Source organism: Falco naumanni, chromosome 4, assembly GCF_017639655.2.
Source record: "Falco naumanni isolate bFalNau1 chromosome 4, bFalNau1.pat, whole genome shotgun sequence".
In the NCBI taxonomy this organism is placed as follows: Eukaryota; Metazoa; Chordata; class Aves; order Falconiformes; family Falconidae; genus Falco; species Falco naumanni.
Genome location: NC_054057.1, coordinates 98325382 through 98344577, shown reverse-complemented (window position 1 = coordinate 98344577; position 19196 = coordinate 98325382). Strand labels below are relative to the sequence as shown.

Below are 19196 nucleotides of genomic sequence, written 5' to 3'. Positions count from 1 at the left end.
CCAGGTAGTCTGAAGAGATTAGCCTATGGTATTATTTATGCCCTGGTGAAGGTATGAGGAAGGCACACCACAGCACACTATTCCTTCATTTCTATATGTTTAGCGAGCATTCCTGCCTATTTTTCATTTACATGGCATGCCCTTTTTTCCCTTCTTCACTGTTGGAGATTGCAATGATTTTGCCTGGGACAGAGTTAATTTTCTTCATAGTAGCTAGTATACAGCTGGATTGGATTTGATTTGTGCTGGACGCAGCGTTGGTAACACACCGATGTTCTCGTTACTGCTGGGCAGCGCTTACAGAGCGCCAAGGGCTTCTCTGCTCCTCACCCCCCCAGCAGCGAGGAGGCTGGGGGGGCACAAGGGGTCGGGAGGGGACACAGCCGGGACAGCTGACCCAAGGGATGTCCCACACCATATGGCGTCATGCTCAGCATGTAAAGCTGAGGAAGAAGGAGGAGAGGGGCCCACACATTCGGAATTACAGCATTTGTCTTCCCAAGTAACCACTGCACATAACAAAGCCCTGTTTTCCTGGGGATGGCTGAACACTTGCCTGCCCATGGGAAGCAGCTAATAAATTCTTCATTTTGCTTTGCTTGTTCACATGGCTTTTGTTTTGCCTATTAAACTGTCTTTATCTTCAGTCCATGAGTTTTCTCACTTTTACCCTTCCCATTCTCCCCTGCATCGCACTGGGGAAATGAGTGAGTGGTGGCTTAGCTGTCAGCTGGTGTTAAACCACAACACAAGTCCTTTAAATATATGATGATGATTACTTCTGAAATTATGAAATATCTTCATTAGATTATAATTATGGTACACCAGGGAATATTAAGGTATGTTTCACAAGAAAAATGCTACATATTAGGCTCTTCACAGCAAATAGATGAGATGACTGTTTAACATTGTATCTCTACATCTCCTCTCAGGAGCTGCAGAAGGACATTAGTATCAGATGCCTCTCAAAACTATGTACTTGAAGAAAACACATAGTTGTATTACACTGAGTAGCACAAAATATTCCAATATGCTAGAAACAATAAGCAATAAATGAAAATTCCAATTGACTTTCCAGCAAATCTATTTTCATTACAAATGGAGATTTTGGATGTATTGCATTACTTATGGTAATTGTGTGACATCTATTATGAATAACCATGTATTCCAATCATCTCTTTTAATTATATTCTGCCATAAGAGCAATCCATGCAATACCTTGCCCAGACTCAGTTAACTGTGTGTGTGCTGCATACCACATTCTGATGGCTCTGTTGAGGACAAAAGGTCCCAGGCATGCACAAACTGTAACGAGAATGGCTTGTAACTGTCACCCCCTTCATTACCCAGAAACTACTTAAAACAAGAGTGAAAAAAGCTGAATTTAAATCCAGTTATGTACCGAGGAAAAAATATATCTTTTTATTCCTTTCTTTTAGAAAGCTCATGGTAGTTGGTACCTGAATGCAAAGCACATGGCTATCTGCTATTGATGCAAGCACTTACATTTTCTATAGTGGAAAAACAGCAACAGCAGCAACCACCTCCTGTGTATCTGTTATCTATTGTCCATTTATGGCTGTTGAGTTTGTTTGGGTTTCCTGGTGTGATGAAAAGGATAAAATTACAGGTTCGTTCCATAACCACACCAATTACAAATTTGCTCTGTACTAGACTAGAAAACATCTCCTGGACCAGAAATATTCATTACTTATGAACAGGACTTCACAGTTTTATAACCAAGAATGCCAATTATTGTGTTACATCTCAAAGGAAACATTTTACTTTTTCTGAAACCTACCTCAGTTTCCCTGCCACTTTTCATACAGAAGTTTGCTACCTTTTAATTTTACTTCCTTCTACACAGCTTTGCCCCGTCTTCTAAACTTGACTTCTTCCAGCTCCTTAGGATGAGGCTTTTTCACTAAACATTTAGCCAGGTCTCTTGCTATGCTGAAATAAGAATGGGTAAACTTTTTTCCCAGATATCTCTGTCACTCCAGTGAGAGGAACCTCAAAGTAAATTCACTTAAGTCAGTTACTATAAAACTATAGCTTTAAGTCAATGTGAAAATGCTAACATGCTTTGCAAGTTGTTAATGAAGGTAAAAATGACAAAATGGGAGGCTGTAACTAACCTAACACTCAGTGAAATATGAATGTAAATTTAATCAAGTATTTTCAACCATCAAAAAATCAGCTGCTTTCATACAAAATAGGGTCTCAACAATTATGTCATAAAAATAAAAATCACAACATTGGGAAGACAGTAGGCAGTCTCTGTGAAATTTGATCTTCTATAGCCATCATCAGTCAACTGATCTAAAATTTAGATGGTTTACATTTTTTCATGATGACAGGAACAGGCTTTCCACAGTGTTCTTTACTTTATGGGCACAGTGTAAGTATGCAGAATGTACTTAACCCCCCACAATGAAGGGACTCATGGACTAGGTTTCAAAATTTCTTCTGCGTGTCCCTGGAGCTTGTGAGGACAAGCAGTTCCACTTTTAGAGGACATACATGAGTAGCACACCTTCAAAATTGTACCGTGAGTGCCCCTGAAACACACAAAGTGGTGGAGAGGTTCATGCATAATATGGTTTTCTTTAAGTCATTTATAAGTTCCAAATAACGATGATGACAAACAGGTGAATAAAAAGGATTAGATGACAATGGAATTAGAATTTTTTAGCCGCATTTCAGCATGTGTTAGCAAAGTAGGAAGAAATTTAATTGCACAGATCGAACCCATTATGACACACAGTTTATGAGCTTATTTTTCAGAGATCTCATTACTATCCATACAGCTAGGTTTGAAGGTCAGTTGAACACATCACTAAGACACTGCTCATCCCTCCATGGCCTTTGGTAAGATGCACCAGGCTCCAGCCTAGGAGCTACTGCTACAGCTTTTTAATATCTCTTCCAGTGTAGGTTGTGCTACAATCTGAGAAATTCTTATCACTAACTGGAATGCATGCAAATGAGTAATTTAGTTGGTAACTTACTCCATTTGCAATTCAGCAAAAATTAGTTGTGATTTCATTACTTTATTTTTTTTTATTTCCATTTGAAAAACTGGCACAAAGCATTTAGAATGGGATTTTCATCAACTCCATTATATTTAACGCAACAGTAACAATGCAAACAGAATAAATAAATCCTTATGGTGAAGTACATTCTCCTTCAACAGTGAGTACCTTTCAAGTCAGACAAGATCAGAAGGGAGAGAATTTTTATCAGACCAAATCATACAGTTGAACTTCACCCCCACAAATAAGGGAGACAGACAAGCTTTTGTGCACAGAGCCCTGAATCTATTATCTTCAGAAGCAGCATTTCTTAATGCGAGTCAACCACCATGCCTTTGTTTGTAGACCGCAAACAAAATGACTGCAGCTCTGAGATAATTAACTGGCCTCTCTATCACCACTAAATTCAAGTGGTTTGCATACACAGAGCAGAGCAGTCATTCTTTGGGTTGTTTGAGGAGAACCCTTTTTCCCAGAAGGTAGCTTGAGAAGTGAAGCTTATCTACTCGCTGGCTGCTGCCAAGGTCCAGTCCCACTCCTTACCCTCTACACAATATAGTTTAATTTAACGAAAAAATATTAAGCACAGGAACTGGTTTTCTTACTCTCATTTGTGCAAGTAGATGAGGGACCAGGACTGATCATAAAGGGAAAAGTTATGGAACAGCTTTATTTGGGATTTGAGGGGAAAAAAAAAACCAAACTTGGGACCTTCCACTGATGGTCAACAGCTTCAGACTGGTATCTCACAAAGAATTTGGCAAACACTGACAATATAGAAAGTAAGTCTGAATCTGTTAGCATTCCTGATAAAGAAATAAAGTCTATACTTCCCCCACATTTTCACCAAAGATCCATCATTTACATTTGTTCTTCCATTCAGGAGGTCTTTTCTACACCAGAAAAGGTACTTTATCCTCTTCCTAGTACTGTCTTCTAGACTTAACTACACATTCTGGGAAAATCATGTAAGTAGTTCACTCCACAGGGTAACAAACATTTTCTGTCTCCACGTGACACCCTGGCTATCTCTAGCATCATATTTAGCTTACACAGTCTTTACCAAACCCCCTTATTTTTAGCTCTTTGATAAAGAGCTAAAAGAAGCATGACTGCTCCTTAGCATTGCACTAAAGCGAACTAATAATAATAGTAAGGCATACAAAGCTTCTGTAATAAGCGCTAAAGAGTACTTTCCCACAGGGTTTGATATGTATAATGTGAAGTTGTAACAATGCAGTGTACATTATTGCGATATGTAAATGAAAATTTACATATTCTGCAATATAACTGAATTTTATTTTCTAAATCTTAGTTTTATGGCAAATATTAACACTTGTTTAGGCTAAAAACTATAAAATTCATAATTATATAGCATAAATACAGGTGTGATAAATGTGCAATGTACAAAATACCTAAATCACAATAAAAAGCAGCTCTGTAACTTTATGAAGAATTAGAGTTTCATATACATACTAAACCACATGATTTCCAACCAAACTTGTAAGAGAATACTACTGTTGTTTCCAGAGCCAGTGTGCTATCTTCAATGGAAATTTTGTCAGGACTTTTAACTAAATTAATTTTTTTAAAATATATTAATAAACAGTACTAATCAAAAGGATTATTTCTTTTTAACTGCAAATCTTTTAAGAAAAGCATTGTCACAACATTTGTGACAATACAGAATATGTCAGTCTCAAGTAATACAGCAATTCTGACAGCATATGACAGGGAAGCTCACAAACAGACAAATCGTACAGCAAAGCAGATGCTATTCTTATATTGCCTGACCCTGGATCCCATCCCACCCATGCAACAGATCCAGAACAATTACATGGCAGCATAGGGTGTTATCAAGTCTTTGAAGGAGCATCTGGTTCAACTAATGTTTTCTCTACTCATTAATAAAAGGAACAAGCTGCAGTAACTCACAGTACAGTACGCTGTCTCGGCAACAAATTATGACCATTAACCTCATATAGTGATGAAGTTGCCAGAAAATATCACATGCTTTGACTTTTTATATATGGTCTGTTCCCCACAACCAGAGTACTTTCTGGTGAGAAACACTAGATCTCTGTGGAAATAGCAATACCACACAGTCCAGCAAAATTCAGTATACAACAGTTAAACAGTGCCTTTGGGGGGAGTTGGTTTTTTGTTTTGGTTTTACTTTTTTAATTGGAAAAAGCTTTTCATAATCAATCCCAGATGAAAAGTTATTGTCAAATGTTTATTCTAATTTATTATACACACATATATGTGCACATACTGAAGGAGCCAAACTGTTCACCACAAATTTCTATAAAATTGTTTGGTCCTGATAACCCTCAGCTCATTGTTCCCAGCTGGAGAGCCTGTTCTTTTTAATAACCAGTTCAATAAACTGTAGAAAAATGCTTTGTATAATATAGTATTGCCATAGATCTGATGTTTGTCTCTATCATTACATATTGCATTCAATCAATTTACAAATGCCGTGTTCCTTTTGTGCTAGTTCTTCTTCTTCTGGCATCCTGAAGACAAATCTAAAGATCAATACCTTGTCTACTGAAAAAAAAAAATATGGACATAAAAAATGAATAATTGTATTTATAATAAAAAGTCATAGTCCCCAAATGGATTCTACTAATGTTCAAATTAATTTTTCATCTTTAACACAAGATGAAAGCAAGTATCCTGCACAATGCAATGAGAAAGGCGGTGTTAATGAAAGTTCATGCTTATTGAAGAAATGAGCAAAGCCATGTAAAGTTACGGCATACGGTGAGGAAAACAACAATAAAGTAGGTCATTCACAAGGTATTTTCTACCGTATTAAAGAGCAAAAAGTCCATGTCAAAGAGCAGATGGATTTTCTTTAAAAGACACAACAGTTCTGCTCTGAACTATGGAAGCAGCAAGGCTCTGAATGAAATAAGTAGGAAAACAAGTAGAAGCTTAGCTCATGCTGGTTACATGAGATGATACAGTTTATCTTGTGCCTTTTGTGTGACAGAAACAATGCATTTGCTGACTACAAATACATCCCTCCCTGCACTATTCCAGCTAGTGAATAGCTATCTCCTCTGAAACAACTACATAGCTGTTCAAGGGAGCCACAAATGACTTCTTTCACAATCACTCTTTGCAAAGCAGCAAGGTAAAAGAACTTAGAGGACACACGGACTCTGCTTTTCATAGAAAATGTTATTAGTACCTGCATAAGTGTACAAATCCCAGCAAGCTTACAGAATAACCAGCTCACCTCCTCCTCACTCCCACGCTGACTGCTAAGATGTGCACTGCATGCAGTATTCCCACCTAGACTCTTGGCTCCATAACAGTTCACAGGCATTAATAAAACAAAATCATACCATTTCTGTACAAAAGAGAAAATGAATGTAAAAACACACCCCAACATCCAATATATCATTAATCAAGACTGTCTCAAATACCACGTGCCTGGCCACTCTAAGAAAGACAAGTGGAAAGGGGCAGGCAAGCCCCAATCTTCTCCTTTGACCTACATGCAAGAACAGGGCAGGTATGCATTCCTCATTCTGTTGAGTGACTTGATGTCTTCAGACAGACTCTGGTCAGACATCTCTGAGCCTTTAACCATTTCCCTGTTAGGTGACAGCAAAGGGACTGGATGTCCTGAGGGGAACACGCACTAATCCTGCACCCTGACCACGTGTACCTGTCCCTCTCCATTTGGTAGTGCCAAAAGAGGTGAGCAAGTTTGCTACTGTTGTCAAACACATGCATGTATTTTTGCAGAGATTCCAGTTTAATGCCAGCTATCCCCTACTCAATAGTGAGAACCAAGTTGCTTCCTGTTCAAGAATCTGCAAAAACTGCTCAAAGGAATCTCATTACAAACAAGTTCCTGTATCCATGAACTAACACACACCCATTAGACAGAAGTCTAATGCTGAGGCAAATGAGGCGGCTCTTGCCAGGAATGGGGGAACTCTTCCCTTACCATGAATAGCATGTTATTCCTATTCCTGCTCTTAGTTACTATTAGCACAGTTTGACTTTCAAGTGTCAAGCTGAATGCATGGGATTGGCAGCTGGAGATAAACAAAACAAAACTTTGTAATGTGTTAACTGAACAAGCATGCTTTGGCATTGCTCAAATCACAAACACTGAACTCCACGAGACAATTTTGACTGATTTTTTTCCAGAGAATAGCCTTATTTTAAAACTATTAAAGCAAATTCACAGTTCCAATCCTACGTTCTGTTTCAAGATGGAATTTCAACCTTACCAGTTAATTAAAGCCACCACCTGGAGTGAGCTGGCTTTCAAACTGATTTCCTTTGTCTCTCTAATTCACACACATTAAAATTTTATTTTCTACTTGAATAAAGAAATGAAAAGGGATGTCACAAGTGTGCCAATGATGAGGCAGATAAAATTATTGCAATAAAACAAAGAAAATACACTTGTTACTGCCAGGTCTCAAGATGAATGCTGCATTATACAGACGTTTTAAAGGCTTACAACTGCAAATTGCTCTATTTTACACACTGTATTGTAGCCTTCGCATCAAGATCTTTTCTAATTTTTTCTTATTGCAATGAGAAAGGGAAAGGGTTGGGGTTTTATTACCTGAACAGTTACTCAATGGAGAAACAAAGACTACATCATATATTACAACACATGAGCTATTAAAACAATGTGACACTATAAAATATGCTGCAATACTCATTATGGGATAACAAAGCTAAACCTGAGCAAAAAAAATTATCTGCCAAACAGCAATAGCTGTACAACTAGAGTTTATAATCTTTAATTATTTAAGAAGGAAAGAAGCTTGTAATAATTAAGTTTTATAGGCTCCTTAAATTGTCATTGCCAGGTGCTCACAAAACTTTAAAACAAGGATCTTTCATCTGAAATAACTCTTATTTTTAACAACAGATTCAATTGTTCACTTAACTGATTAATTAAAAAAAATCATTAACTTTTTTTTTTTTCTTCAAACTTCCACACACAGTACAGATAACATTTTATTTACTCTCTGATCTGGACAATGCGTATACCAACATTCTGCTCAGGTGTTTACAGGCTCTGCATCTTAGAGTCACTGATGTGATACCATCTTTAGAAAGCTTTGAAAATGTTGGGGTTTTTTTTAGGACAAATCTGTAAATGACATTGATTTACATCAGATACTTCAGAAACATGAAGTTGAGAAGAACTGTTCACTTAATTCACTACAATATATTGGTAAGATAGCAATATTTTAAAGTTTCTATAAATGCATAAAGATGCGTAGACCTTATAACCGAAAGGTCTGACTAGTGGTACAAACAGACACCATTCAAAGCAGGTGTAGAGAGAAGTTCTATATTGATTCTGTATCAAACAACTATAATCTACAGAAGTGGCAGGAGAAGAGAAAGGTCTCATGTTTTAGACAAAACACATTTACAGGTCTAACAAAATATATTAAAACTTACAAATTATAAATTACACATTAAATTATGAAAGAAAACATAAAAATACAGAAGAACAAGAAAGCTTCTAATAAGCTTCAGATGACTCTTCTTTTCCCAAAATACATTCAGCCATTGCCTAACTGACTCCCTACTAAAATTTTACCATGGACCTCAATGGAAATGTTCAGCCTTGAGTATTTCTGAAGAATTCCACCTCCAGCCACTGAAATCAGCACAAGTTACACAGCAGCAAAGTTTTGACTGGAAAATAACATGCCACACTACAAAATACACTAAATAGGTACATTTAGGAGCTTGCAGAATCAAGTTCCTATACAGTTTCTAATGAGAACTTTACTTGCAACATGAGGCTTCATTTTTTCCTGAGAAAATGTGCGCACTATACAGATGGTTTATTTAATCTATTCCTACCTAAATTAATCAATCTGTCCCCAAAAAATAAGAGTCTTCATAACAGTCTTCATTAATGGTTGGACTCGATGACCTTAAAGGTCTTTTCCAAACTAAGGGTTTCTATGAGTCTATACAGGATTGTGCTGCCATTTGCCAAATTGTGTACCTTTAGTTAGGAGAATTCGAAAATCTGTTGTAAAGAAGTTACCACATCTAAAAATAAGTGACATTATTAAAAAGGAAGCAGGATGTGCTATTTAGCATAATATGAAATTTAAACAGTACTTTCTCAGATACACTTTAAAATGCTTTTAGTAGCACCTGGTTGTTTATACATCTTCTGTGATGAAAAGGTCAATAGAAATTCACCTCTGAGGTCACAGTTGCTAAGCAACCATTTTCGGCAATTCTGCAACACCGATCAAGCGTATTACGTTCCACTGCCTGGTTTCAGAATAAACCGACACACCATCCTACCTGGCCTTCAAAGCGCACCGAGCTTCTGCCGTTTACCCCAGAGCGCCGGCACCCATCATCAAGGCGCTGCTTGGAAGGATACGTCCTGGGACCACCGGCTTGCGGTTCACCAGAGCAAAGGAGAGCTCAGTCTTCAGGAAGACCACGGAGGGCTTAATGAGGTGCTGCCCAAATCTCAGCATGATAAATGTTAATCTTCAGGGTCTGAAAAAGACAATAGTTAAGATAATTAAGGGACTCACTTTGCCTTTCCAAACAACAGGAATAAGACAGCCAAATTGTTTTAGGCAGCTTCTGAAAGAGAGCATCTCCTGGGCTCACCAGGGCATTGGGTGTTTTGGAAGGGTTGGCAAGGCTTTCCTACAAGTATCACATCTTTGAAGGCGTGGTGGAAAAGGCTTTCTTTCCAAAGAAAAACTCTTATGTATAATTTCTTAAACCCTTTTCTCATCATTTTGGCAGGGCTACAAAATTCTGTACAGAGGATGTCACTTCTCCCTCTCATTTTCATTTGTTCTGCATTGTATACATTTGGGTCATATGTTCTTGGAGAAGCATGAACAGTATTCCACATGCCCTTTGCCACAATGCAAATCAATGCCCACAGGACGTACAAAATAAAGGAGGCACATTTGCTAAATCAATCCCTTCCTAAATACCTCAACTGAAGAAATACTGACAAATTAAGGAAAGTACATTTACTCATTTTCCATGCATGCTTTCTAGTTCGAGCTACTGAAATGTGAAGACAATCAATAGTTGTGTGCAACATTTTCTCTTACAGAAAGAAAGCCAAAGATTTCCACTTTCATTCACTGAAGTTTTCACTCGTCCTGATGAGAATAAAAATCTTTCTTAAGTAGCTAAGGCACAATCCTAACAGTGTCTATTTTAGGTCTTTAAGCCCTAGAGTATTTAAAGTATTTAATCAATCAGAAATATCCAAGGTACTGCAGGGTAAAAGATGAAGTAACAAAGATTTCATGTGACAATACTTCAGACACATTGAAAGCATTACACTAACACTACCTTACTTGAACAAAGTGACTATAATCAGAAAATACAGTTTTATAAATTTGCTTCAGCTGAGGAAAGATACTGTTAAAGTCATGGAGGATCTTTTGCGGCAGTTCTTTTCTTGCAAGCCTACTGTGTTCGGTAAGACACAAACTTTGTTCTTATTCTAAAAGATTTATCATATTTAAGGACCCACTCCTTGTATCTGCTCCAACAAAAGGGCATACATATAACAACGCCCTCTATGTGCACACACTTTGAAAGTGTCTGAGAAGTGCTTGTTCATTGGAAGTAAGTTCTGGCATTTTAGCAATCTGATTCCACAGAAGAACTTAACTAAATTAGATTAAGGATAGCAGATGCATCTAGCCAGGTTTTCTACCAGAAAGCCATGTATAAAATTAGTATAAGATACAGTAACCAGTCAGATGACATATTCAAGCAATAACCATTCTCTAAGCAGACACCATGTCTTGTTTTATTTTTGAAAATCACAGATGAAAGGAAATGCTTGAACAGACCATAGAAGAGGGGAGATATTAACCATCCCTGATTCAAAGATCTGAAAAGATTATACAATTATTCTTTCCCATAAAGTCAACAGAAGATTAGATGTCTGAGAAGATCTGTCCCTTAACATACATTAAACCTGAAAAGCAACAACATACAAAAATCAAGTCTCTTTAGCTACTAGAAGAATCATTTACCAGAGGAAACACCTGCTGTCTTGTGCTGATGTCTGAAAAAAATAACTATTACAAACTTCAACCAATCTTCCTCATTTCTCTTAAGCAGTCCATCAGCAACACCCCCTGTAGGGGTTTCTCATTCTGATTAAAACATACAAGAATGGTTCTACATGATACCATAGAGAGACATGGGTCTCTTTGCAATGAAGTGTTTCTGATAAAGGAGCGGAACAGGTTAAGTAGCCAGGACTACCATCCAGTGATGAAACTGTAAGCTAGCTGCTCTGGTAGCTGGAAAATCAAACGTACCACCACGGTTGCCATTGCATGTAGCAATACACTGGACAGAAACAAAAGTACTAATGATCATTTCTTCTTCTGTCTTCCAGGCTACCAATAACTCAAAGCACTGTCTAGAGACACAGAACAGACTTAAACACAGAAACAAGGCTTCAAAATAACAGATGCCGATTTTAAAATCTGATGCTTTGAAATTCAATTTCAGGTGGCAGAGAACCTGAGATTTTGATAATCACCAAGTGCTGTTTGCCACCATAAGCAAAAAACAATAAACCACAGCAGGATAAGGTTGATCACATTGGAAATAAGGCCTGGGTCCCATGCTTCAACAACTTAGACGCCAGGAAAGCTGAAAATTGATGAGCTGATGTTTTTCTATTCTAATTATCTATCTAAAATTACTAGGATCTCCTATGGGTCTTTATCAGATTAATGAGGACTCTGAAACTCACTGTTAAAAATAACCAAATCCCACTCTAAAGTGTATGTTGCAAAATTAGTTGCAGAATGGAACAAATATTGATAATTACAAGATCCAAAGTTAAAGCTGTGTTAAAGGCTTCATGTTAAGGGCAAGGGCATCCCCTGAGGTAAAAGTTTTGCTTAGTCAAAACACCACTGCAAGCAGCAGATTTGTGACAGAAAGGGGCCATACTGGAGAGTTCGTAAGCTTATTATTACCACATTTTTATTTGAACAAGAAATCCAATATGAAGATCTTTTCTTTTGACTTAAATATTTACATATCCTAAATATTATACTATATATCTAAACATCCTGCTATCCTACCCAATATCCTACTATCCATATGATAAAAATTTGTTTCTCTCTCCCCTTTTAATGCTCAGAATTTGGATTCCTATTTAGATTTAATGGCAGACTACTAATCTGGCCTTAACAGCTCAATTCAACATCTGCAAACAAAAGATGTTAAATTCATGAGAAAGTTTTCAATATCTCAAAATGGGAAGAGCTAGTGCCATGAAGCAGTGGTTAAAATGAACCAGAATGATGGAATGGAACCCAAACTCCAAAAGTGACACTTGAGTTTACCTGAAGTTGAGCACAGCACTATAGCTGGTAGGTACTGCTCCAGCAGATAACCTGTGGCAGGCAAGGAAGTGGCAGAATTCCCTCAGCCCAAGAACCTTATTCACAACAGGAAATCAAGACCACGACTCTACAGATCCCTATATATTCATAGGCTGTTAGTGTAACCTCCAATGAACCTAAAGAGGATATGTCTTCAATCCACAGAAACACCGTAAATAAGAAGTATCTCTTGAGGATATTCACCATCATCTAGACCCTACCAGCTACTGACCATAATTTCATCACATAATTTATGTTAAAATTAACCCTATTGGGAAAAATACATATCTGATGGCCCTATCAGAAGAATGCCATACACGCTTTTTCATACCTCAAGACAGAAAAAAAAAAAAAAAAAAGTCAGTTGAGTTGACATCCTGTATAAATACATTAAACATTTGCCAAGATAAACACGTGCAACATTATTAGCCACAGAGTTTAGGTCATCATTGCTCTCCAGTATTGATGGATGGATAGGGTGGGCTGACCCTGGCTGGATGCCAGATGCCCCCCCCCAAGCCGCTCCATCACTCCCCTCCTCAGCTGGACAGGGGAGAGAAGACAGAACGAAAGGCTCCAGGGTCAAGACAAGGACAGGGAGATCACTCAGCAATTACCGTCACCGGCAAAACAGACTCAACTTGGGGAAAAGTTAATTTAGTCTATTACCATTTAAATCACAGTAGGATAATGAGAACTAAAAAGCAAAACCTAAACACACCTTCCTCCCACCCCTCCCTTCTTCCTGGGCTTAACTTCACCCCCGGTTTTCTCTCCCTCCTCCTCCCCAGCGGCGCAGGGGTGCAGGGAACGGGGCTGGGGTCAGTCCATCACACTCTGTCTCTGCTGCTCCCCCCTCCTCAGGGACAGGGTCCTCACCCTCTGCCCCTGCTCCAGCGGGGGTCCCTCCGGCACAGCCGGCTCCAGCGGGGGTCCCCGCGGGGGCACAAGCCCTGCCACAACCCTGCTCCAGCGCGGGCTGCCCGCGGCTCACAGCCTCCTTCGGGCATCCCCCTGCTCCGGGGCCCTCCCGGGGCTGCAGGTGGGGATCTGCTCCCCCTGGACCTCCCTGGGCTGGGGGCACAGCCTGCCTCACCGTGGGCTTCACCACGGGCTGCCGGGGAATCTCTGCTCTGGCGCCTGGAGCCCCTCCTGCCTCCTCCTCCCGCACTGGCCTTTGGTGCCTGCAGAGCTGTTGCTCTCACATATTCTCGCTGCTCTCCCCAGCCGCAATTGCTGTTGCGCAGGTTTTTTCCCTTTTCTTAGATACGTTATCCCAGAGGTGCTACCACCGTCGCTGATGGGCACGGCCTTGGCCTGTGGTGGGTCCGTCTTGGAGCCGGCTGGTGCTGGCTCTGTGGGACATGGGGGAAGCTTCCAGCAGCTTCTCACAGAAGCCATTCCTGTAGCCTTCCCGCTACTAAAACCTTTCCATGCAAACCTACTACGATGAATATCTTCAATGCTTCAAAAACAACTAGAAATACATTTTCAGCAAATGCTAAATGGATCCATACACAGATTCTGTGCACCACAGAATCTATCTATTCATAATACACCTACTACATGCTTCTTATTTCACTGCCATCTTGTTAAAAAAAGTCCAGAAAGGTTCAGTAAAGTAAAAGCAATGGCCTCACACCTCACCAAGCAACACTTTGAAGAATCAGGTTACAGCCCAACTTGGTTGACCCAGAATTATCAGAACATTTTTAGATCTCATGCATAGGATTAATTAATACATTATAACCTTTTCTATTTGCTTCCTATACAATAATATATCTGAATAATGTATTACTATCTCTTGATTCGGACTAAGTACAGCATGTGTTTCAAACAACTGTGTCAGCTGTATTGGTTGTGCTATGTAATATTGCAGGGTTTCCAGTGCTGTTCTCTCAAATTCTGAAAAGATATTATGGGAATTTTTTTTTCTTAAACATTTATTCGTGATCTATTATATATTACTTAAGCTGTTTTCTGCCCTTGTGATACTCTGTGTTTTTCTGAAAAGCATGATCATCTGTGCTCAGAACCAATACAAATGCTAAAAAATATATTAGGGAAATGAGTAATGGGTACAGCTGAAAAATCTGTGTCTGTGCAGCAACACACTGCAGCAAGGCTGGAATATTCCAGAGTGCAGCGAGGCAGGAAACTGCTACCAGCAGAGCAAGTTTTTAGTCCTATGAATACTACCTGCTTATTGCTTGAATGGCCTGTAAACAAGCAGAAACCAATACAGTAGAGATGCATGCATGCAGGTCATAAGATGCAAATAGCGTTCGCACAATTTTTCCCAGCTGATTGGGGAAATCGCCTCACTAAGTCTGTGCCTCCAGGGATTTCCATTTTTCATATAAAGAGGAGGTCATTGCCACCTAAAACGGAAACTAAATATAATTGGTGAAAGATGCTTCTTCTTTAATGATAGTAGTCTTTCTAATCCCCAGTAATAAGGAGAACAATTACATACTAATGTTAGAAAATGAAAGAAATCCATTTCTGGTAAAATTTCAGCCCAGTTTAACACAGTTGCTATTCTGACTATTCAGATGAAAAGTGTATTTACTCTTCTTCGTATTGCACATATACATTACATTGCCTATTTCATCTGCCTCATTTTCCTAATTAAATTTCCTTCAAGCTGTGTTCTTGCAGTTGTAGGTAGGAATATAGTATTAAAGGCTAACACAGCAAGTAGACTAATTTTACAGCCAGAACAGATCTCAAATTTGTATAACCTGTGCTAGAAAAAAAATATTACACTGGCATTCTACATTATACCCTGAAAAATAAGAGTGTTAAAATTAAGAAAAATGTTGAGATACGCTGAAATATTTTCACATATTTTTACAGTTTTGTAAAATTTCAAAACTGGGCACATTGCATTTGCCTAGCCTTTATAATTACTACTTATACATTTAATGTGTTTTTGAGAAGAAATTGAAACACAGTTCTCAATTCTCCAAGTTTATTTGGGTTTGGGGGCTAGGGGTTTTGTTCTGTGCTTCACTTTTTAAATAACGTAAGCTGTAGAATCATTGGTGCCAAATACACAGGGAGAACTCTGAAGAGAAGATTAAGATCACCTAAAAAACAGGTCCCTAGGACATCAGAGTAGGTGCCTGGTTGTTACATGTCATCTCTAGAGTCAGAGACCAATAGCCTGGAATACTGTTGGGAACTACTTTTTCTGTACTGACTGTAAGGAGTGATGGCACTATAAAGGCTGTCTTCCCGTCTCCATAGATCTCCCCACTGGATGCTTAATTGAGATGGTGCTGGTACTCCAACATGCCTCTTTATCATGCCATTACTTGTCTTAATGACAAGGTGTTGAGATCACCACCCGTTGGGAACCAAGCTCAAGACTTTTGCTGAGCAATCACGTGAGCACTGTTCTAGGAAAGCGACAAATCCAATAGTAAAGGGGCTAACACAAGACAATGCAAAATGGGCTGCTAACTTAAAACGTGTATGTTCAAGAAAAACAATTGCAATACCATTATCTCTCTGTCCTAATATAAATGAATATTTTAGAAACATTATGAGGAGTATTCTTACATTTTAGTTTGTCATTTTACCATATTAACGTCACCCGTTCATTGATTTTGACACTTATGGTTCTGCTACTCAATTGTCACTGTAAAAACTGTGAAAATTTATATGGCAAAATGAAAACAAGTTAGCTGATCTTTTTAACATCTTACAAAAAAAAAGGTGGTTTTTTTTTTATTTTATCAGCATATTTATTTATTAGCAAGGTAAGACAACTTGTGTCACACATTGTAGTTAAGGGAACAAAGTAACTCGCCAGGAAATGACATTTATGGCCAAGTTCAGATTTTTCAATCACATTTTCTAAGCTGCTCTCTATCCTACAAAACTGTATCCTTAAATGCACATTTGGCATTTTTCCCTCTAAAAGGTTTGATTATGTGGAAAGTGATATTTCTACTTAGCTGAATTCTGCACCATATTCAAGAAATGATGGTACAATGAAGAACTGCCCCGCATGCCATCTCCCCTCTCTTCATGCTTTATTATTTTTCACTCATTCCTTCCCATCACTGCCACTTTGTGAGGATGAAATCTACACAATTCAGGATATTACTTATTTAACTCAAGCACATAGCAATGAATGTCCTTGTTCCTAGCAGCCAGGATTTTCCATTTTGATCAAAGTATAAGAAATAATTTTATTCTAAAATCACTCAGTTTTTCTACTAGGCCTTTGTCCCTAGAGCCACTTTATCTCCCAGCATTCTCCCCTCCCACCCTTGTACAAGATTTAACTACTTATTTTGAGTTCTTCCAGTTTCAGAAAATGGCCTCTAATTAAAAAAAAAAAATCCCTCTCCCTCTCAGTGAGCCAAATTATCGCATACTACTGCTATTTCTGTACTGAAAAAGCCAAGAAGAATTACAAAACTAGAAAAGGTGCTCAAGTATCTTTGACAGCCATAGCCTAGATTCTCTCCATGGGGATGGTATTAAGTGCTCTACATGGGGTTGAAAGGAAAAGCTTGTGTGGATTATTTTCCATTTTCGCCACCCACAGCAGCTACTGAACAGAAAGCCCATTAAATGTGATGCATGCAACCAGTCCTGGCGATGTTGACAAGGACCGATTTCTCACGTCATATACAGATTATGATGGACTTGAATTCACTACACGTGGCTTCCCCTGCTTAATCTAGCAGGGAACAAAACATCAAAATTATTACTGTTTAAATATATTGCTATTTTCTTAGCATGGTCAATCAAGCTAAAATACCCAGAAGTAAAATAGACTGCGGTCTGTTTGCATAGCACCTCAGCACCTTAACACGTGTGATGCTAAGGGTCAGCATTTTCAATCCCATAGCCCACCTTCCTCCCCTTGCAGCTGGTCCCTTTCACCCAAGCTGCAGCAGCATTTCCCAGTCCCTCTAGGACAGTATTTTTCCATTCTGCTCTCTCAGTGTTGATCTCACAGCCTTGCACCTGAAAGCCCTGGTATTGCTGTTATGGACGAGTCTCCTAGGGTGTGACTGTGACCACCAGGAGAATCATCCCTTCCTTCGCGCTCTTCTCCTGTTGCTTGTTGGTAGCTTTTGGGTTACACTAGTGGACCCAAGAACGTGTCTACACAAAGCTTACCAACCAAGCAGCACCCAAGCCTGAGCACAGCACGCTTGAGTTCACATCAGTAGCACCATGAGCAGGAATGTGAAGGAGGCCTGAGTAGGGCCTGATGAAAACTAGATAGTTCCAGATCTTACTGGGTCTGTTCCTAGTTGTACTGGATCTGACTGGGATGGGGTTAACTTTCTTCACAGATCCTGTGTGATACTGTGTTTTGGCTTTGTGACTAAAACTGTACTGATAACAGACAGTTTGACTATTCCTGTACAAGGCCTCTTTTTTTTCCCCACTTTGTCCACCAGCACCGAGTTGATATATGTCTTCACCTGTGGTGCCTGATGGTAAAGCTGTATACCTCTAAATCTGTCTCAACACCCTTTGCACAACCAGTCTAGCCCTTGACATCATATATTAAAATGGAAGATGCACAAAATGAAAACAGAGCACTCCTAGCGTATTTAATAGCTACAGATAAAATACAATACTAGCATACAGTAATTGTATTGGGATCTGAACTTACAGCCCCCAGAATAAAGCAAAACTCAGATCCATTTTAAATGCCAGTATAGACAAGTTACTTTTTAAGGGAGCCTTACATGCTACTGAAACTTCTTCCTGTTACCTCCCTTTGGATCTTCATCTGCTTTGGTTCCCTTTCCCTTTTATTTATTTATTTATTGTTAAAGTAAACTTTATACATTATTTTTCAAAATTGTTCTTTTTCAAGCATTTAACAGCTTATCTACTGCACCTGATAAGCTAATGTTTGGGTACACACAGGTGCATGTATGTAAGCCTATACTCCGTTTCCTCTCTCCTAGTCATCTTTTCTGTCATTGCCATGACTTTTTAAATCTTCATTTAAAAAAAAAATAATAATACCAAAACAAAATCCCAAAAAACAAACACTCCCCCCCAAAAAACAGCTTTCCCCACCAAAAAAAAGGCCTCAACCCACCCCAAAACAATTAAAACTTCCAGACACCTAGGTCTTTTGTTGACCAAGATACAAACATCTAAAAGGAAGAGAACAGCTCTGTAACAACACTGTAAAGCAATCACATTGACAAGTTAATCAACAAATGCAGTATCAAGCTAGATACAAAAAGAGATATACCATCCATAACAGATGTAGAGAGCATAAATATTTTTAAATGCCGTAGAAGTAGTTGTCAAATTCATTTCTATAGCAAGCATTTTAGAATACAAATTAGGCCAACTTGTTTGTTTCTTATAATTTAGGTAAAGAGTGCAAAGTTACACACAATAAATGAAGAGGTTTGTAGAGGCAAAAGAACTGTGTAATGTATTAAACAAAGAAAAATGAGGCCTTAGATGAGTCATGAAAGCACTAAACACACTCTTCATTCTTCAACTGCCCATATGTATATCATGTTCACTAGAAGATGACTCATATAGCATTTAACCATATAGAGAAAATAATTCTGCCAGTGGAAGCTCATTGTCCCTCTGCACTCAAGTAACAGCTCAACTTTTATGTATACTAGGACGTCTTTCCAAATATCATTTTCATAATTTATTTGCTATTTGAACACTTAGCTATACCTGCAACTTTGATTTTTTAAAAAAAACTTTTATGATGACT

The 19196-nt window shown here is 38.6% G+C and overlaps 1 protein-coding gene across 3 annotated transcripts in view; it reads right to left on the bottom strand.

The window, feature by feature from the left end:
* The window catches only part of FHIT (fragile histidine triad diadenosine triphosphatase), a 614337-nt gene that overhangs the window by 420590 nt on the left and 174551 nt on the right, over positions 1-19196 (bottom strand). For all 3 annotated transcript variants that reach the window (XM_040591977.1, XM_040591976.1, XM_040591978.1), the window contains one exon: positions 9445-9566. In XM_040591977.1, coding sequence (XP_040447911.1) covers positions 9445-9544 — 100 coding nt within the window. In that variant the 5' untranslated portion in view covers positions 9545-9566. The remainder of the gene's footprint in view (positions 1-9444; positions 9567-19196) is intronic.